Here is a 22658-nt window from a genome sequence, read left to right as displayed (position 1 = left end):
GCCATAATCCTTTCAACTTTTCCAGTTGAATGCAGACACTTATTTTTCTCTTCTTTTTTTTTTTTTTGATCATCCATTACAGGCCCCTGGTCAAATTGTGAGGATCATCTTATCAAATGAAGAATCCTGTGAAACAGAATCTATGAAACCGACGTTCACCAAGGAGGAGGGAGACGCAAATTTCCTGTTACCCCTATGCCCTATAGCAGGGCAGGGCCCACCGTGACCTGCGTGATATCCATCAGTTTCACCCGAACATAAGCCCAAAAATGAGGCAGATCTAAAACTCAAGTGGGCCACGCAACAGGAAAGAGTACCGCCCAACATTGAAACCTTGAATCCAAACTGTTCATATGGTATATCCCATCAGGATAAAGGAAAGCAAATATATCAGCGAGTACTAGCAGGTTTCCAGTTTTCAAAAGTGGCGACCATGATCATGTATGTAATCCTGTTCTTCCCAAACCTTCTCGCTGGGACAATCTTAACCTTTAGTGGGCTACAGAAAGGTGGAAAATAGGATGATAGTCCCCAATCAACTGAAGAAAGCTGCAAGATCGGTAGCAGGGATCTTCCAAACTGGAGCATGGTGGGACACAACACAACAACAAATCTAAATTGCACAACAGAAAAACCGGTGGCAGGCCAGCACAATAAATTAAGAAAACATCTGCCTGCTGAAAAGAGGTTTCCCCAATAAACTTTTAAGTCCTCAAAATTCTCGGCTGCTTTTAGTGTCCTCTCCATAGATAGAGATGGGGGTCTTAGGATGGAGAGAGAAAACACAGCTATCAGTTGGGGATGTGGTAAGCCTATATGGGTAAATGGGTGCAGTGCGGGCCTATTGGAGGAATTTAAAATATATACATATGTGATGGGTGGGCTTCATAAGATTTCATTCCTAAAGGAGAAAAGAAGAGAGTGATCAATTATCGGGCCGCATCCACTTCCAGGCCGCCAAGTCACAGATATCGGATGGGGACTCACCGTCTTTGTCCTTTAAATCCCGGTCAGCATTTTGCTTAATGAGGAATTCAGCAATGGCTTCTCTCTCGCACAAAACAGCATAATGCAGCGGAGTTTGGCCATCATTATCCTGGTTTAAGTGGAAAATTAGCAATAATTAATAACTAATAATTAAAAAATACATGGAAAGAAATCGCTGGTTAAAATCTCGACTGTGTTTTTTTCTTTCTTTTGGCAATTTTTCTTTGCAGATAGGGTTTTTTTTAAAGAATACTGTTAACCACACAAGAACATATATATTTATGGTGCTTAAAAAAGATGATCAATCCAATATATAGTGTTAAGGAGTCATTGGGTGCCATGCATCATAATGGAATACTGACATTATGTGTCCAGCCCGTAGAATTGGGCCCACCGTTAGGTGATCCAGATCATTGCTCTGATTGGCTGCAATGGATAGGGACACAAAACTCTTCCAGATTGGTGGCTCCTAAACATCCAATCATTTGGCCTTTCTTCCAGGCCCCTTTTTTTTGTATAATTCACTGATCGAGGGGTTAGAATCGTCCAATCTGAAGGATTTCCATGACATCTCACACAGCGGGGCCCTTCAAATTAGTGATCTCGTCACTGAACCATGGGCCACACATCTTCAGACTGGGTGCATCTGATTACGAGTAACTCTCCAAATCCCGATACATCAGTGCCTTATAATTCCTCTATGATGCATAAGCCAGATAAGGGTGTACAGTACAACGATCCCCGTCAAATGATTAATTGATGGCAAACAAATGGTGGAGCCCACAGCGTACAAGATCAGTTTTCTAATCCACACAGTTCTGAGTAGATGGAAGGCTCCAGCCATCTATGGTTGAATCATGATCGGATTCCAACTTTTGACCAATGAACGTCAAACACTGGATGATAACACCTATGACCTAACAGCATATACATGTAACTTTTCAAGCGAATGCCTACACGGCAGTCTTGGCACAGCTACAAAGGTAACAGTACTTCATGATAGGATCAGACCAGCTGAGATGGAAAGTCTAGAAAATCAACTGAATTTTTTATCCATTTCAGAAAAAGGATGCAACCAACTTAAATGCAAGAGTTCAAATTTGAAGTTGCATTTTGCATGGGAAGTGTGGAATCGCCACAGTAATTGAGCAGAATGGACAAAGTCCATCAGACCAGCTCCAAATGGCGATGGAACACACTGAGGCAAAGAGTAGCTAAATTGAGCACAATGGCCATGCCAATCTATACAAATATAGTGATTTATAAATGCAGCCTTACCTGAGCATTCACATCCGCATTTCTGCTAACGAGCCACTCCACAACATTCTGGTGGCCACGATCTACAGCCCAATGCAATGGAGTCCTTCCCTCACTGTCTGCAGTACAATTACCGTAGACAGAAGCACATCAGTTAATGGAAAGTACAGATTCCCAAGGGGAACAAAGCCCCTCCAATTGGAGGCATTTTCCTTAAGGATATGCTTTCAAACAGCACGCTTGCTAGTGACATATATCGCCAAGATTTTGAAAATCCCAACATAATATTGTGATACTACGCGATTGTGATATTTTCAAAATCTTGGCAGATTTTAACAGATTACACATGATATTAACTCAAAAAAATAGTAAAGACAAAGGAATTTGTATGTGAAAACCTCAAAATTTGAGACAAGAAATTTCCAGGTGGCCAAGAAATTGCTGAGAATGATATCTGTCACTATGATCCTTGCTTGAGACACACCGAACACAAGATCATGACATGTGCTGATGTGTCATGAGTGTAAAACCATGCATTTTATTAGGAATCCGACAGTCAATGTAACTAGCTAAAAATCAAACCAGTTATCTTGGTAGGCGGGCCACGTGTGTGCATTAATTTTGAACATTGGTTTGGTTATCATTTTGTCCATCCATCCATTTCTTTCATGCACATGCAGCAAACCTGAAGAGTGTGGGCATGATTTTTGGCCCATGGCACACTTGCCAATGGTGCCTACTTGATGAATTATGTGGGTCTCACACACGTGTGCCACATCGATTTGGTATATATGGAGTGCTTGTGGTCAGAGTTTGCAAGTAGCATTCTCTCTTTCATAAAGACAGAAAACAGATGATGACGTGAAAACAAGGGAAAGGGTTTGCCACAATTTTCTATTAGTAAAATGTTAGGGCATGTTTTGTAAACGCCTAAAAATGAGTTGATTTCATTTTAGTTTAGTAATTATGTATTAGAGATCTTGATCTCTAATACATAATTAGAGTTAAGATGAACTCATTATATATTGGAGATCAAGATTCCTAATACACAATTATTGTTAGCTAAAATGAGATGAACTCTATAGAATTTGAAGATTAGAAAGGTGAAAGAGGAAAGCTTTGGGGAAGAAAAGAGGAAAGGGGAAGAGAGAGAGAGACAGAGAGAGAGAGAGAGAGAGAGAGAGTACTTCCATTAGGAACCGTTGATTTTTGCACAAACCAACATAGAATACACTAGGTTTTATGATGGGTACTTGATTGCACTTGATGGAATGAGAAAAGAGAAGGTAGAGACAGGTTTTATGATAGGTAATACCTTCTCTTTTCTCATTCCAAAACAACCCGACAGTACGATGGAATGGTTAAAGGGTCGCTTGTTTGCTAAAGGATATACTCAAACACTTGATGTTTATTATATTGAAACATTCTCTCCACTTGGCAAGTTGAATTCAATTCGTGTTATTCTCTCTATGGTTGTTAGTCATGCTTGGCCCCTCTTCCAACTAGATGTTTAAAATGCCTTTTTTTGCATGGTGATCTCATACAAAAGGTATATATGGAGAAAACACCTGGATTCATTTGTTTTTTTTTTTTTTTTTGGGGGGGGGGGGCGGGGGGGGGGGGGCGGGGTTTTAAAAAATAGCTATAGCAGTCCTAAGTCAATTTAAGTGTTTTTAATAGCCAAAGGCAAATTAAATTATTTAACCATGGAGAACCAAATGAGAGTGCTAGTACATATAATCAATGTATCCAGGATAACGCTCACATTATGACCTAGTTGTCGAATAATATGGAATCATCGATAAGTGAAAACGTAATCGGATATTACGACAGAAATATAGTATGCATTGCGGGAGTTTTTTTTTTAAAAAAAAAGTCACTGGATATATATAAAAAGGAGAAAGGGATACAAAGCAGGGGAGAAAATGGAGATCACCGAGAAGGCAATCAACAGCTAGACTCCAAGAAAAAGAAAATCTACATCCTTAAGGCCTACTACATAAACAGCCCATTCGATCAAAAGACACTTAGCCTTGCTGGCGATAACTGTTTCCGAGTTTGAGATGTCCCTGAAACATCTATTGTTTCTTTCTTCCCAAACCGACCACCAGATGGCAATGATTGCCATACGCCAAAGCCGCATCTTATGCTTGCCCAGACTAATCCCATGCCAAGCTTTGAGAAGGAGACTGACCGAACCAGGAAAACACCACTTCAAATTGAAACAATTGAGAAATTCTAACCAGATCGAAGAGATAAACGGGCAGAAAAGCAACAGATGGTCGATAGATTCTTCGTTCTTCATGCAGCAGAGACAGATATTGACAATAGGCATGCCCCTTTTTCTCAGATTATCCACCGTGAGAATCCTCTTGGTCCCCACCAGCCAGGCGAAAGCTGCGTATTTAGGGGGGACCAAGTATTTCCAGAATTTGAAGGGAGGATGATCCTTAAGGGGAATCATCCCATGGCCCAACTGATAGTAGAATGATTTGACTGAGAAACTGCTGGATTTATCCGCCTTCCAAATTAATTTGTCTGGGCTGTGGATGTTTGGCGTACTCCTATATATGTGCTCAAGAAGACCCATGAATTCTTAGACTTCCCAATCCCGGAGATTCCTCCTACAATCCACTTTCCACTCAAGCTTATTGTCCAAGATAGAGAAACAGTCGGCGACATGAATAGCGGGGTGGGGGGCGAGACGGAAGATGTTTGGGAAGACGATTTTCAGAGGAGCTTCACCCACCCATAAATCTTCCCAAAACCGAATCTTGGCTCCATTACCTAGGCTGAAACCGATGCCCGGGAGCACATCATTCTTCAAAGAAAGGATCCCCTTCCAAAGGGCAGAGGCCCTATATCTAGAAGAATCCTTGGTCCACCACCCACCGATCGACCTACCATATTTACCTTTGATAATCTTATTCCAAAGACTATCATCCTCGGTGCCAAGTCTCCAAATCCATTTCCCTAGGAGGGCTCTATTCATCCTCTTAAGGTCTTTAATCCTTGCTCCACCATGATTGGTCCACTTGCAAACTTGAAGCCATTGGACAAGTTAGAACTTCTTTATATCTTCCTTGCCATTCCAAAGGAAATCTCGTCTAAGTTTTTCAAGTTTAGTTAGAACAACTGCAGGGCATTTTAGAAGGGACATGAAGTAGACCGGCAGGTTGGAAAGGGTTGCCTTTATAAGAGTAATGCGGCCTCCAAAGGACAGATATCTACATTTCCATCTGGCCAGGTATCTTTCGAACCTGTTGATGACCTTATCCCAAAGGGATTTTGGAGGCGAACCCAGACATAACAGAAGACCAGCAAAGGAAACCGGTAGTGAGACGGAGGAGCACCCAAACAAATTAGCAAAGTTACCAACCTCTTCTTCCTTCAGATTTACTCCAAACATCTTAGATTTAGTCAGATTGATCCTTAAACCCGACACTGCCTCAAAACAACGGATCGTGGTGCGAACGTTATCGACCTTGACCAGATCAGCTTTGCTGAAAATCAAAGTGTCGTCTACGTATTGGATATGGGAGATCGGCGATGACAAACCACTCATTCTGATGTCGCATAGGATGCCTGCCTCTTGACCTACCTAGATCATTCTGGAAAGAGCTTCTCCAACAATAAGAGGAAAAGGGACAGTGGATCCCCCTGACAAATGCCTCTAGAACTCTTGAAAAAAGCCTTTCAAGGTCCCATTAAGGAAGATGGAGAAATGGGCCAACCCTAAACACTCTCCAATCCACTTACGTCGTTTGTCTCCAAAGCCCATACGCCTCATCGTGTATTGAAGAAATTTCAAATCCACATGGTCATAGGCTTTTTCAATATCAAGCTTGCAGAAGACAGATTTCGACCCATCTTTATGACTGGAATCCAGATGTTTGTTAGCAATTAGCGCACAGTCGATGATCTGTCTCCCTGGAATGAACGCGCTCTGGTGGCTGGAGATGATCTTTCCAATGATAGTCTTCAAACGGGAGGCCATGACTTTAGCCAAAATTTTGTAGGGGCCCCCAATCAGACTTATAGGTCTGAAATCTGAGAAAGAGCTTGCACCCGGGACTTTAGGGATAAGCGCAATGAAGGATGACCCCAGGCCTTTGGATAATTTACCTCTATCATGAAACTCTTTGAAGAAGAGCATAATATCATCTTTGATGACCTCCCAGAAGAAGATGAAAAAGCAAATAGGGAAGCCATCAGGGCCCGGAGCCTTATCTCTACCTAAGGAATTCAAGGCCAATCTCACTTCTTCCATGGAAAACGGAGCTTCTAATGCATCAGCGTCTTCAAGGAGCAGGCAATCCATTTAAAGGTGGTCCAAACCCGGTCTAGCCCAACGATCTGCACTAAGCAAAGAGCTGAAGTAAGCTATCGCTTCCTCTGCGATTTCATCTGTCTTCGATACGGCGCCCATTTACGGAGATGTTGCTGATTCTGTTGCTCCTAACGTGCATACTGGCTATGGAATGAAAGAATTTGGAGTTTTTATCCCCCTCTTTAAGCCACTTGGCGCAGGATCTTTGTTTCCAGGCTATTTCATTATCAAGAACCCTGGCTAACAGAGACTGAATAAGCTGGATTCTTTTGGAAAGGATCTCTGATGACATGAGACCGTCTTCAGCTCTAACATCGATCGCCTGCAACTCTGCCTTAATCGAGTCCGTTTCAGAGTCCCTCTTAGAAAACACTTCCTGATTCCACTGTCTGAGTTTGTCCTTCAGCATTCTGAATTTACTGCAAAGTCTATAGCTTGCGAAACCTGCAACCTGAAAGCTACCCCACCAATTTGAAACCAACTGGAAAAAAAAAAAACATTAGAATTTAACCAGGAGGATTCGAATCTAAAGGGTTCGGGCCCCAATTATAATCATCAAAAGACAACATAACCGGGCTGTGATCAGAAGTTGATCTTGGGAGGGCAATCTGAGTGACAGGGGGGATCCTTCCAGCCAGTCCGAGGAGAGTAGGAATCTGTCTAATCTAGAATGGTAGGGATTCATTCTGCAATTGGACCAAGTAAACCTGGAACCAAGAAGAGGGAGATTAACAAGCTCGTGATCATCGATCCAGCTGGAGAAGGAGCACATCGCAGGAGACACATTTCTGCCACGAGATTTTTCTTTAGCATATCTGGTGATGTTGAAGTCACCAGCTAAGCAGCAAGGGCTCGAAATTTTCAACCTAGATGAGCTCAGCTCGGACTAGAAATCTGCCCTTATAGTGTCAAGAGTGGGACCATAAACTGAAGAAATGAGACGCTTCTGATTAGAAGAGATGTCGAGAAGAATAACTAAAACTGAGAAAGACCCAGATCAATGATCCACCAACTTCCATTTGGAGGATCTCCACGCAATCATGATACCACCAGCACTTCCTATAGCATCCAACGTAACCCACTTGACATCTAAAGCCTTTCACAGAGAACTCATAATCCCGTCACTAAAATTCCGGATTTTTGTTTCCTGGATACAGAACATATTGGGGTTACGGGAACTACAGGAGTCATTAATCAATCTCTTTTTCTATTTCGAACCCACCCCTCTGACGTTCCAAGAGATGATCTTCATTGGGGAACCATACTGTCACCAGAACCGTGCCAGTCCGCAACATTGATAGGATCCAAAACTAGGCCCATAAAGGAGGTAAGACGCTGTAATTCTCTATTGCTATAAGATTTAGACAGACGAGGCTTGGGGGATTTGGAGGCGAACAGAGGTCTACCACGAGATTCCACACATTGGAATAGCGCGATATAGTCCTCGGGGCAGTCCCCGAAAGATAAGCCAACGGCGCTACCAACGTGTCCAATCGCGTCTCTGATCCACTTCTTCTTCTGAATAGTTTCTGCCGATTTCTTTTCCATAGATAAGCCAACGGCCTACCAACGTGTCCATTGAAGGAGATGTATTCATCTGGCAAAAAAATATGTTGTGCATTCCAACTATACGAAGAGATATTTGGAATTCAACGGGGGGATAGAATCCTATGAGAATATTACTCAAAACTTAAAGGAATGTGGGAGAAACTAAATGTTTATCAACCTCTCATTACAGATTTGGACAAACAACGTCAGCAAGGTGAAGAGTTTTGGGTAGCTAAATTTTATTTAGGTAAAACATGAGTATGAACCAGTTCGTGCATAGATTTTAGGTAGTAAAGAGGTGTTATCCATGAATAAGGTTTATGCATGTCCCCAACGTGTATCTCTAGGGTCTACCAGCGAAACCAATAACAACTCCACTCTCGCATCTTTCTTTGGACGAGGTAGTGGTGGTGGTCATAGTGCTAGAGGTAATCAAGGAGGCCATGGTCAAGTAGGAGGTGGTAGAGATCATAGACCTCGGAAGTGCACACATGGCGGTCTAACGAACCATTCATTTAAGATGTGTCAAGATCTTCATGGAAAACCAGCATGGGCAAAACGAACATCTCATATTGGAGTCAATGGGTCTCAACCAGTTAGTTCCACTTCTATAGGAAAACTGCCAGGTACATATGAAGAGATGGTTACATGTACACAAGAAGAGTATTCAAAGTTGAAAAACCTGTAGAAACAACCCACTCTTGCGATTTCTGCCCCTGCAACCATGTTCGTGACCTCAGGTATGGCTTGTTTAGTATCCAAGTGTTCTTCTTCATGGGTCATCAACTCTAGAGCATCAGACCATATGACAAGTTACTCTATTGCTTTTTCTTCCATTAGTACAACATTGACCAATTCATTTGTCACCTTGCCAGATGGTATCCAGTCCAAAGTAAATGGAATGGGTACCGTTCATCCAAGCCATTCTCTCTCATTATCATCTATCATCTATATGCTTATATTTTCTCTTAATCTTCTGTTAGTTAGGAAGCTCCAATACCACCATGTAGAATATGACGATTAGAAAGAAGAAAGAGAAGAGAGCTTTGGAGAAGAGGGGTGGGGGGGGGGGGGGCGCGCGGTGTTCCAACATACATGGAGTGGGTACTGTTCATCCGAGCTCCTCTCTCATTATCATCTGTCATGTGTCCCCAAATTTCCTCTAAATCTTCAGTCAGTTAGCAAGCCCTAATACCATGTAGAATAAAGAGGAGAGCTTTGGAGAATATAAGAGGAAAGAGAGAGAGCATATGTTTTGGACAGGACCAAACTTTATTGACAGAAAGAGCAAGAAATACAAGGAAGCAGTGGCAAGAAATAGTCTATGATGAAAGAGTTTGGCTCAGGTTTGAGAAAGGATAACAAGTTTGACAGCTAGAAGCTTAGACAACAGAACAAAAAGCATGAGACACTAGAACAGCCAGAGAACACTGTCTTAGGTGATTTCCAACTCCCAATATCAGATGTTACCTGGTATTCATAGCTTAGAAAATTAATAAATCGACACACTAATTCAGACACGGACATGACTGCCGAAATTTACTCAGCCTCTTTGTCCGCTTTTCCAGACTTTAATAGAGTTTTGAGTTATCGTTCAAATAACAGAGAAAAAAGGTGTCTGTCCTTGCAACATATGGGATGGTGTTGTTATTCATACTATTTTAAAGATGAAATCATTTTTAAAAAATTTGAAGAGCTAAAAAACAGTCTAAATATAGAGGAAAACGTATTATCTCTTTATATTTCATATTGTACTCACGTTTTTATGTTATTATTATCGCATAGTCTGTTTACACATCATACAGCAAAGAATAGACTATAGAGTTAAGAAACCAATAGGATATGATAACATTACAGCTGTATCCCATAAACATATCCATATCATCTTCCGGATACATCTCCAGGCCTATCAAGGTAGAAGGTATCATAGCAAAAAAAATCAAGAACTTGGAAAAACAATGGAATTGATGAGCGACAATGTGTAGTCATAAGAGAAATTGTAATAATTATAATCCTGATGACACTTTAAAGGAAAAGCAGTCTGTTTGAATGATTAAATAGCAACATACCTTTCAAGTTCACTGAAATGCCGTCCTCTATATATTTTAGTAAGTTATCAATCTCTCCTTCTCTTGCAGAGGCATGTATAGCTTCCATCTTCCTGCCCCAGAAAAAACGAAAAAACAACAATGTTAAGAAAAAACAATAATTGTAAGTTATCCTAACGTTCATTTTTAATAATTATTTCTCAACAGCCAAAGCTGCCAAAGGACCTTATTAACCAGAGTGCTAGTATATTGATACAAGATATCCACGGCATGACTTTGTAACCAAATTAAACAACCCCAGCATCCGCCAATGTTAAAGCGACGCGGATGTAGTCACTATCTTTGAGATAGTTCATGCCCCTGGGTAGAATCGACTGGTGCAGCGGGCTCCCAGCATGCAGTCCCCAAGATTCAATTGCCCAGAGGCTACTTTCAGAGGTTGTTGAATGAAGGAGTATGGGAACTTCCAAAAAAAAAATGATGCAGTATGGAGATAGAAGAGCAGACTCGGTTCTTGGGGGTTGAATCCCTAGGAGCGCGTATATTACCATAGAAATCAGATAGGGGAAGGAAAAGTTGCCTTAATGAGGATGAGGAAGGCAACCTCAATCATTTGAAAGGCTTGGGAGACTTTAGAGGATGTTTTCAAAGTGAATGAAGTGGAGATGTGCCCCTAGAATATGGGGTGGTGTCATCACCGCGTGCCTACAAAAGGAAATTTTTACAAGATGGCTATTTTATTTTTTTTAAGAAGTAACGGGCTTATATTAAATAAAAAAGGAAAAGAAAAAAAACAAAGACTACCGAGATGGCAGAAGCAAAAAAGAAAAACTCAGAAAGAAAGGAAAGAAAAGAAACTAGAATCCTAAAAACTGAAAATCAAAACCCTTGAGCGCTGAGACATTTGCAGCCCATTCGATGAGTAATTTCTTCGCCCAGGAACCCACGACTAAAGCCGAAGATTGAGAGTTGTTGAAGCATCTCTCATTTCTTTCCTTCCACACCGCCCACCAGATAGCGACGATAGCCATTTTCCAGACCCTGGATTTGCTTTTGCCCAATTTAAATCCATTCCAGTAAGCCAGTAAGTGAGAAGCAGAGCCCGACACGCATCGAATGCGCTGAATCTCGACAAAAAGTCCTCCCAAATCTGGGATATGAAAGGACAGTGAACCAGCAGGTGGTCGACAGATTCCTCGTTTCCCATACAGCAGAGGCAGATGTTGGGTAGTTGCATTCCTTTTTTCTTCAAGTTGTCGATCGTAAGGATCGATTCTTAAACACGAGCCAAGCAAAGCAGATGAACTTGGGAGGTATTGGGTATTTCTAGATAAAAGGAGAGGCTCGGGAACGAGGGGATGAGGTAGGGGTTAGAAGCGCATATAAAGACTTGACAGAGAATCGACCAGATTTATCTCTGGTCCAAATGATCCTATCAGGCACCGTCTGGTTCGGGGAAGCTCTGGAAAGACAATCGAGAAGATTGGTGTAGTCGCTTATCTCCCAATCGTAAAGATTCCTGCAACAAGATATGTTTCAAACAATGCTTGAGTCGTTGGCGACAGGAGTGTCCTTGTTGACGGCGAGACGGTAGATGGACGGAAATCTGTACTTGAGACTCGACTCCCCCAGCCAGTGGTCTTCCCAAAAGCGAATCGCAGCATCGTTCCCCAAATCGAAACCCATGTTCTCAACCACAATGTTTTTAGAGCAAAGAATACCTCTCCAAATGTGTGACGCTCTGTAGGCTAAGGAATCCTTTGTCCACCATCCCCCCGGAGAGAACCCATATTTGCCTTTGATCACACTGCAATATAAGGCGTCCGGCTCCGAACCCAGCCTCCATGACCATTTACCCAAAAGGGCTCTATTCATGGTCTTCAATCTTTTAATGCTCGCTCCTCCATCCTGAAAATGGCAGCACACCTCCTTCCAGTCTAGAAGGTGAAGTTTCTTCTGATTTTCCTTCCCGCACCACAGAAAGTCTCTTCTCAGCTTGTCAATCCGACGCAGGACTGAAGGTGGGCATGATAGGAGGGACATGAAATATATAGGGATTATAAGGGTGAGTCTGCCCGCCATGGATAGGTATCTGCATTTCCATGTGGCTAGCGATTTATGAAATTTGTCCACTACCTTGTCCCACATCAATAACGGGGGGGACCAATGGCGAGTGGTAACCCAACGAACGATGTTGGGAATTGATCATAAGAACATCCCAAAGAATCAGCGAGAATAGATAAGTCCTGCTCCAAAACGTTAACCCCATACAAGATGGCTATGTGACCAAATATACTACATGGGACAGGGTGTTGAATGGAATAATCAGAGATTCAGCATGCAGAAATGAGAATACTGAGATGTTTGAGTGGGAAAAGGAAGGATAGAATCAAGAATGTGACCATCCAAAGCAGCCTAGGAGTAGTCTCAATAACAAATAAATGATGGAGTAGCCAATTTGAGATGGTCCAGTCGTCATGTGCAACAAAGACCGTAGATGGCTCTAATCAAGAATATCATCACCGCATGCCTACAAAAGGAGGTTTTTACAAGATGGCTATTTGACCGAACATACTACATGGGACAGGGTGATGAATGGAATAAGCGGAGATTCAGCATGCGGACATGAGAATACTGAGATGGTTAAGTGAGAAAAGGAAGGAGAGAATAAAAAATGTGACCATCCAAAGCAGCCTAGGAGTAGTCTCAATAACAGATAAATGATGGAGCAGCCAATTTGAGATGCTCCGGTCGTCATGTGCAATAAAAACCGTAGATGGCTCTAATGAGGGGAACATTATCATGTATAGCGTATAGACGATCTAAAAGCACCTGGATTGTGTTTGTGAGAAGGGATGTGAAGGCTAGTTAAGTTATCAATGATAGGGCCTTAGATAAGATTCATTGTCAAAACTAGAATCTTAGAGTTGACCCCAAATGCTTGGGGCATGACCATGTGATGCAGGACAATTAACCACTTGCTCTGAAAGCAAGAACTAATAGAGCATGGAGAATTAATCCCTTTATCTCATAACCCAGGCCCCACATCCCATGGGTTAGGACCTCGACCGAACCCCCCTCATGGGTCTCACTTCACATGGGTTCTACTTCACACAAGCCACCCGCCTCACACGAGTCGCCCACCCCGAGTGTGCCCCTGCATCCCACAGGCCACCCCACTCGAGCCTGGTGTGAAAATGCCCCTGCATTAGAAAGCATGTTGAGTTGTAAGGTTATTTTAGGTGCTGATACCACTTTGATGCAGGACAATTAACCACTTGCTCTAAAAGCTCGAACTGATAGAGCATGGTGAATTAATCTATTTATCTCATAACCCAAGCCGCACATCCCATGAGTTAGGACCTCGGCCGAACCCCTTTCGTGGGTCCGACTTTACATGGGTTCTGCTTCACATGGGTGGGGCCCGCCTCGCACGCCATGAACCACCCTGACGCGGGGATGAACATGTTGAGGTCGATCACCATCTTCGTCAAGGATAACTACTCCAAATCCACGGAGCTTCTCTGGACTCCTCACAGAGACTTCTCGAATCCACGAGGAAAAGGCAATAAAAATATAAATTACTTCTATAAAATTCGTAATTTGATTAATTGATAAAATAAACGAATTCAAAACCCTTTAAATAGGGATACTAAGCAATGGAAGAAATTTCATAATCAAACTACAACTAAAACTCCTAGAATTCGCAACTTACTATAAATAGTAAATTTACTATTTATAGACAGTTGTGATGTCTACTAGTGCGCAAGGTTTTCGGTCAATAATAGTAAGTGTCCTATTTGGCTTCACCACGTTGTTCTCCTAATTATTCTAAGCACTTTTCACATTGGGCGCAACTCCTAAAGCCCAACGGATGAAGAGTTATAATCAAACTAAAACTTACTATTTATAGTAAAAACGGGATTAAAATAGGGAAACAACCGTCGATCTAATGGTATTTCGCAAATTCAGCGTGCGCAACCCAATGTAGCTGGGTTGGGTGGCTAAAGTAGCTCGTCCTACCCCAAAATCATATATTGTACGCCGAATAACTCATTCTGGATTGCGAGATACGCCTGATTTGAGGTCTTGACGGTCTGGATCACTTCCGCTTGCGATCGGGCCTCTTCTAATCCATCTTGGCCATGAAACTGTCCGCAACCCGCTCTACATCACACCCGCCTCACACTGGCCGCCTACCCCAAGAGTGCCCCTGCATCCCACAGGCCACCTCACTCAAGCCCAATGTGAAAATACCCATGCATTACCATGTTGTTGGTGGTGACATGATATGATATTCCAATATCTACAATTTAAAGGCTTGACGTAGTCCAATCAATGTAACTCAAAAGCGAGGGCATGGCATATCAAGTATACTAAGGCAAAGAGATGCAACCAAATCAAATAAAGAGAATTATCAATTTGGATATGTACCTTTTTTCTTGAGAACTTAGACCATTGAATTTCTCCATGGATGGAACGAAAAGATTAAAAAACAATGGGGAGGCAAGCCTATTAGCTGCTATGATAACACTCACAATAAACTACCGCTCCTCTTCTACTGTAGGCAACATGTGCCAAAGGAAGCACTACATGCTATAGCCCAAAAAGAATATCTTTTCTATTCCATCATAACTCATTAGGAAAGAGTCTTCACACGCACACACGCATAGGGTTTTGCTAATGGCCCCCCATCTTTGTGGGGACGTTAGCAATGTCCCCATACCTTTTCAATGGCAAATGGGGTGACCTATCATTCATGCAACTAGGAGCAAGCCATGGATGCAAGAATCACACCGATTAGATAATCCTAACCTTTTGAATGGGGCCATTTGTTACAACCATCCATTGTTTATGAGCCATAAATCACATGGTTAGAATCATCAAAATAGAAGTTTTACTTTAGAATTACAAGAAATAAATGGTGGGATCTAGCTAGTACGATGTTTCAAGATGATGTTTGGACCTATTTTGTTTCTCCAATCAATCCTAATTGTCTATCTTCATGCTATTGATCGAAAGCTTCGGATCACTCAATTAGCACGATTTGACACCATGGCTTGCTCCTAGTGGTCTGAATGAATGAACAGTTCGAATAGACACTAGGTCACCCAGTGTGACACTGAAAAGGTTTGGGGACGTTACTTACATCCCCCAGAGTACTGATGTTTTCCATAGCACCCATAAGGGCCATTGATCTTCCATCCGATCAATATAGACCCTCAAAGTCATTCAAATCTTTAATCTAGATGGCCAGATAGACTAAATCCTCCTTGATTTCACAACCCTTAGATGGCCCGATCTTTATCGGCCAGCTTGTGTGGCCCGGATAGATCAAATAGCCAAAAAGGAAATATGGTTGGCTGACTTCAGAGGGGGAAACATTCACTGTGCACCCATTGTAGGATCCAAATATTTTTATCCAATGATGGCTTAGATATTTATTGTACGCAATGCAATTTCAAAGCATTTTTCCTGACATCAATACGTTATTAATCTGGCTCTACTTGTACTTTCATGGTGACTGATGAACCAATATTGATGACATTCCATTCCCTTACAGATGTAATCAAGCAAATATCCTCATGTACTCAAACGAAAGATGAGAATTTTAACTCATTAAAAGTATGGCATATACAAAATGTATTCCAACTAAAGGCTCGTAAGGATTTCAACTTGTTACAGCCACGTCATTCAACAGATGCTTGTTCTTTTTTTTTTGAAAGATAATGAATTTTACTCAAAAGGCATCATCAACAGATGCAGTTTTTTACACCCATGATAATCATCTTCAAAAGGAATAGGCAACATGCAAAAATCTCACTTATTTGATGTCTTTATACTAATACAACTACAACAAATCTTTGGCATCTAATGCTTGAATAAATAAAAATAAGAGACGAGTCACCAAAAATACCACAAGTGTTGAGAACCTTACAACTCATTGTCAGAGCCTTCCTCATGAACAAAGGTGCTGAAAACTGGTCCAACTGGTCCTTTAGCAGCTGAAGCAGGTTCCCCGCTATCTCCTCCTTTGCTCTTCTGAGAATTGGCATGTTTTTGTGATCAGTGCAGAGAAGAATTATGGGTTTTGTGAGAAAATCCACCAATAAAAAAAAGGAACCTACGAACGACGGGTAAACGACTGGAAACTCACAATAGCAAGGCCAGCTGCCCATGAAGGATATAGCTCATTGACAATCATGATGTACTTCTGCATAGCTTCTTCAGGAGGCATAGCACCCAATCTCTGCCAGGCATTCCTTGCAAATGTCACCAAAATTTGACTCTTCTATTACTTAGCTGTGCAATAATGCGGTCTAACATAGTAGGCTTATTCAAAATAAATGCATGTCAGACATGCAAAACTTTCTTTGCAATTTGAAAGAACAAACATCAAGATCTTAAAGCTTGTTGACAAATTCAAAGAGGTTCAAATCATGCAAGGCATCATCGCTATCAAGATGAATATTCTGATGAATTCAGATCCAAAAACCCATGTTGTACAGTAAGACAAAAGGATTGAAGTTCAAATCTGATAGAATAAAAGGATCTAGAACTGGAAAACCTGTGGTTTAATCTGTGTATAGGATTGAGATAGGAAGTGATCTTTATTTTTGGGGAATATTGTTGTTGTAATTTTCAAGGAATGGTACTGTTATTGATCTTTTTTAATCAGTGCTTTCAATGATCGGTTGGGTTCCGAATCTGAAAAGATGTGATTTAGATTCCTAGGTGTGATTTTGAATTTTGAAGTCTAAATTTGAGGTGGTTTTTGAAAGTTTTTTGTGTGAGTGTTGTCAATGTGAGCCTCTGCTGGAGATTTTCTTTTTCTTTTTCTATAAGCTGTGGGCCTGTATATCAATATGTCATTGTTGGTTCTTTCTTTCTGGCATGCCCGGAGCAGAGTGACAAGAGGGTCACCTTCTGCTTTCACGCTGTTTCTTTGTTTACCTGCCTCTTGGGCCTAATTGAAGTCTTCCCGGGGAGGGTCAGCTGATTATAAATATTTTGCCAATCTACCATCTAAAACCCAACCCCAAACCAAGCTTTGACCGATGAAGCCCCATCAGGCCTCGTTGAAGTCAATGAATTCAAATGGACCAGAAAAAAGGAGCTCTGTCTCACATTTGAGGTCTCTCACCAAGCCCCATACACCTACTGGGCTCGGTTCCCAACAGATTGCCATCCAAAATAGGTTAAATCGCATCCAATACAATAAATATTGGATAACACATACTGGATTTTGTTAGAGAATGAAAGGGACCAAGGCCCAGTTCGTTTGTACAATGGAACTCTCATTATGGACCTGGGCCCAGTCCTCTTGTATTAAATAGAAGAGGGGGAGAGGACATGAAACCCGAACATGTCCTTCTCCCCTCTCCCCACATCCTCCTCTCTCATCCTTCTCTTTCTTCTCTTCTTCTCCTCTCTTCTCACTCTTCTCCTGCTACGCCACTACAACAGTCCGTGCATAGGTCAGCCCATCATGCTGCCCATCTTCACTCAACAGAAGAAGTTTCTTACATTTTGGTAAGAGTGATGGTATGAATGAAATAAAAAATTGTTACAACGACACACGCACGTGTGAGTGTGAGTGTGAGTGTGAGTGTGTGTGTGTGCGCGTGTGTGTGTGTATTTTATATCACCCACATTCCCTCCATTCCTCCATGAAAGTTTGTATACAATTATATGCATATGCCTTATTCATCTTATAAACAAAGCATCCATTATTCATATGTATTTTTCATGTTCTTTCATTATTTTCCTCTAATTCATATATATATATATATATATATATATATATATATATATATATATATATATATATATATATATATATAATATTTCAACAAAAAGAAGTTAAAGTGTATCGCATGCTAATTATTGTTTTCTTTATCTGTTCAACAACTTTATCGCTTCATTGGTTTCAGTCCTTAATTGCAAAACTAATCCACCATATTTGCACAGCATATTCTAAGCAGATTTTCACAACAATGAGCATGCAAAACAAATTTCCCTCAAGCCACTGATGCATATAAAAATCACATTGAAACGGCATTATAATAATTTATTTGAACACTGAAAATATATATTAAAAAAAATAGCCATCTCAGAGACATACCACTTGGCACGAGCTGAGAACTTGAGAGCAGAGGGCTGTGAGACAGTGCATGGGCCCTCAGTGGCAATCTTATAAAACCCATAAAGCTGCAACTGTACATCGTTAGACACTTTCTCACGATCAGCAGCAGCAGTAGCCACAAAAGCAGAGGCAGCACTAAAGGCCTCATCTAGCTCCGTACTCTCAACCCCTTCCCAGTCATCGTCATCATCCTCATCGTCCTCATCGTACTCGCCCAAACGGCCCTCACCCACCATGTTCTGCTTCTCAGCAACGCCTGAATCTGCGTCTCTAAGACTAGATTTACCTTTGTTAGAGATTCCAGAGTCAGCGACAATCTGCTTAGAATCGGTTATACTTTCCACATTGGATGACTTTGATTCAGGTTCGATGGATTCAACTGGAAGATTGTCTTCGTGTACGATTCTAAGGTTCTCGTCTCTGAATGAGATAACCATGGAGATTAGCTTTGCGACAAGGAACGAGAAAATGAGCCCTATGAATACGGACTGCGCAAGCTCCTGCCACTCCCCCATCATGATCGGCTTCATGAAAAAACGAATATAGAAAGCACAATAACCCAATTTTTGCAGAATGGAGTGCTAATAACTGTGCATGGAAAATTTCAGAGATGGAGCATAACCTTATAAAAGAAAAAAAACAGAGATGGAGCGAAAACCCTAGAAATTTGCAGGAGTGGAGAAAAACCTCAGCGAAAAATCCAAAAAAAAAAACAAACACGGTTGGACAAATTTTCCAGGATTTGAGCGACAAAATCCAAAAATTTGCAGAAATTACGCAAATCGCTGAAAAGAAACAGAAACAGAGACTACAAACACTAGAAAATCGAAGAGGGGCAGCAACAACCCTAGAGATCCGCAGAAATGAAGAAAAGCCTTAGAAAATTGCGGAGAAGGAGCAAAGACCGCAGAGAAAAGCAATGATAGAGAGGAAAATAACTATAAATTTGCAGAGATGGAAGAAAAAAAAAAACCCTAATAAAATTCAGAGATTGAGCAGAAGCAGCAGAATATCGGAGAGATGGAGTGAGAAGTGGAGAAGAGAAACCCTAGAAATTTTAGCAGAAGGAAAGGGAAGAGCAGCTCCCACAAAATCAGAAAGTCGATAGCGGGGTCTTTCTGAGGAAGGCTGGGGCGATTCGCTCAAGGTGAGATCGAAGGGGGCGAGTTCGCTGCGTGTGTATCGCGACTCGGGTTCACCAGAACGTGTCGACTCAGCGGGACCACATGTTAAGATGGTCTATGATCAAAACGGAAGCGGACTGCGTACTGAGTAAAACTCTGTGGGCCCAATGTCATTTTTACATTTTATCCACTCCGTCCATGTCTTTTAACATATAATTTTAGGGCTCTACCCCAAAAATGAAGTGTAATCCAATCTTCAAGTGGAGCACACCACTGGAAACAGCGTGAATTGAACATTTACCGTTGAAAATTTATTGGGGCAAAGAAGTTTGGATCAAGTTGATATTTGTGTTTTCTCTTCATCTACGTGATCATCTCTGTCTGATCCTATGAACACGAATGGACGGTATGTTAACCACATGCATTTACTCAGTACGGTCGGAGCAAACTAAGTAATGCAGTAGGCGCTCCGATTTCGATTTTTTTAGGAAAAAAAAAAAAAAAAAGGGCGTGGCTTTCGGTGGAACCACCGATGGGACGCGGATTACCTAAAGAAAGCGGGAGCAGCGAGATTCGATACTAAATTGACGTCACCAAGTTATGTGGGCCCTATCATGATGTATGTTCTGTTTCACACCGTCCATACATGAAAAACAGTGTGACCCTGACACTTACCATTGAAACTTGATAGAAAATTTCCGTAGCATCCGAAGAGCTTTTAAAAGTGGGCCTTTTGTCTCACACGGAGCTCACTGAGTGCGTGTCTGGGAGCGTGGAATTGAACCCATGGATTCTTCCGACCCCAGGATTACATATCCGTGGACTTACAATACTGCCGATGTGTTTGGCACCCAATAGTGTAAATTAACTTTAACCCAAAAGTATTAATTTATGGTATATTTATGGGGGTTTGAATTTAATTACTAAATTAACTTTAATATATCTAATTAGTGAGATATGTAATTTTTGATACAATGGTTGTGATAAGCCCGCTGAAATATATAATTTGCCCGAAAATGATGAAATTTCAAGTCTTATATGAGCCACAAGCACAAGATCATGTCTGAGTAGAGCTGTGCATATCTGACCCGATCCAGTGGATCCGACACATTACGAACCGAACCGACGGCCTGGATCTGTGCGGATCGGGTAGAGCCATTCAAATTCAATATTTTTTCAGATCAAGATCGGGTCGTGATCAATCCGGACTGATCCGATCCGACCCGATCTGAAGTGGTTCTTATCAATAATTCTACTTTTTCTTGTAGTATGGTCCACCTGAGCTTTGGATATGCATCAATTTGGAGTTCAACCACTAAAATGATTTGGAAAAACGAATGGACGACGTGGATAAACCACGTGCATTTACGGTGGGCCCCAACAAAGTTTACTCGGTATAATAAGAGAGGATTTGCTGGTGTGTCATACACAATTATATAGTTGTTGTAGGCTGCCCGTAGCTGTAGGTACGTGTCGTGCGAAAACGAGCACTGACGCTCCTCGAGCTCCGAGTTGTACGAACTGTTCAAAGGAGATCAAAGTTTTATGGGCCCCACAATGATGTATTTATTATATCTACATCGTTCATCTATTTTTAGAGATCATTTTAGAGTATTATCCAAAAAATGAATCATATCTAAAGATCATCTGGACCACACCACAAATAGCAGCGGAGAATGATTTTCACGTTAAATAATTCGTAGGGCCCACTATAACGTTTATTTTCCATCCAATTTATTCATAAGGTCACAAAGACCTGAATTAAAAGGCAAAACAAATTTCAAATTGATCCAAAACTTATGTGAGACTGTGACCCTAAAAAGGGTTTAAATGGTAGACGTTCAATACTCATTGTTTTTCTCAGTGTGGTCCACTTGATAGTTAGATCTATCTTATTTTTTGTCTCAAGCCTTAACACAATCTCACAAAATGTATGGACGGTTTGGATATAACACATACCTCATAATCAGACCTAAAAAACTTGCTGATGTCGCTACAGCAAGTACGTGGTAACGTGGCGTGTTGTAGCGCCTCAAGCTCCGAGTTGTACAAACGGCTTAAATGAGATCAACATTACATGGGCCCCACAATGATGTTTTATTATATCCATACCGTTTATCCATTTTTCGTGATCATTTTATAGTATTTGGAAAAAAAAAAAATGAATCATATCTAAAGCTCAAATGGACTACACCAAAAATAGCAGCGAGGATAATGATTTTCACCATTAAAAAATCTGAATCGTACCCAACCCGATCTGACTTGGTTTACCTGACCGAGTCGGACACGGTTCGGGTCAGGCCAACCATGCATCAAATCGGTTCGAGTCAAATATTTCGAACTCGATCCAGGATCGGATCGAGTTAGGGTCAGCCCGGCTAGATTTCGGACCGAATCGAGTTGGATCCAATCCGATCCGACTCGGTCCGATGCCTAGCTCTATGTCTAAGTGACTAACCAACTATTTTTAATCTTGATTTACATGGGCAATGTTTAGACGATGCTGGACAATATTTAGACGGTGCTGATTTACAAGGACAATGTTTTGACGGTGCTGGACAATGTTTGGATGGTGCTGATTTACATGGATAGTGTTTGGACTTTGTTGATCATCATTAGTGGGCCATCTATCCAATAGAATGACAGTGAATAGTGACACACATGTTACACATGCAACTATTGAAATGATTTTAGTTGTAATCCAAGTTCTCGCTGTGGATTGGAAACCCCCTTGATTTAAAACCCCCCTCAAATCCCCTCTAATCAACGGTGACAAACAGCCCCTTAAGCTTTGAATATGTTTGTTCTTTTGCTCATGCCCCAAAATGATCTTTCCACATGGATGGACGGTGTAGATACAATACATGAATCATGTTGTGGGGCCACGTAACTTGGTGACGTCACTTTAGCAGCCTTGTCAGTAGCTAATCTGCACCCCACTGAGGCGGGTGGATCCATTAAATTATGTGCCTTACATCCAAGCCTGACCGCTTAATATTATAAATCATATTCCTAAAAGTGAAAAAATTTGTTAATCCTTAGACGAGTTGAAGAAAACCTTAGATGTCACGCCCCAAACTCGGAAAACGGGCTCACAAAATTTTTGATCGCCAAATCCGGTGCCGACAGCCTCCGTAGTACCCCATTCTTGGCTCTCAGCGCTCATACGCTAGATTCCGATCCTGGGATCCTACAAGGAGAATTTTCAGTATGAAATT

At 41.5% G+C, this 22658-nt stretch overlaps 1 protein-coding gene across 1 annotated transcript; it reads right to left on the bottom strand.

The window, feature by feature from the left end:
• Positions 1-592: 592 nt before the first annotated feature.
• LOC131230837 (acyl-CoA-binding domain-containing protein 1-like) lies at positions 593-19468 on the bottom strand. Its single transcript, XM_058226845.1, has 6 exons — positions 18296-19468; positions 16328-16433; positions 16109-16212; positions 10192-10283; positions 2266-2363; positions 593-1096 (listed from the first exon to the last, which is right to left on the bottom strand). The coding sequence occupies exons 1-6, from the start codon at positions 18844-18846 to the stop codon at positions 926-928; spliced, it is 1122 nt and encodes a 373-aa protein (XP_058082828.1). The 5' UTR covers positions 18847-19468; the 3' UTR covers positions 593-925.
• Between the last annotated feature and the right edge of the window lie 3190 nt (positions 19469-22658).

This window comes from Magnolia sinica, chromosome 17, assembly GCF_029962835.1.
Source record: "Magnolia sinica isolate HGM2019 chromosome 17, MsV1, whole genome shotgun sequence".
Classification (NCBI taxonomy): domain Eukaryota; kingdom Viridiplantae; phylum Streptophyta; class Magnoliopsida; order Magnoliales; family Magnoliaceae; genus Magnolia; species Magnolia sinica.
This window is presented reverse-complemented; position numbering and strand designations above follow the sequence as displayed.

Excerpts from the sequence above, each read along its gene's own strand:
- LOC131230837 (XM_058226845.1), bottom strand. The coding sequence starts at position 18,846 with ATGAAGCCGATCATGATGGGGGAGTGGCAGGAGCTTGCGCAGTCCGTA. Across the intron at positions 16,213-16,327 it reads GGGCAGCTGGCCTTGCTATT|AAGAGCAAAGGAGGAGATAG; the intron begins GTGAGTTTCCAG and ends GCCAATTCTCAG. Across the intron at positions 1,097-2,265 it reads ATGCGGATGTGAATGCTCAG|GATAATGATGGCCAAACTCC; the intron begins GTAAGGCTGCAT and ends CACTTAAACCAG.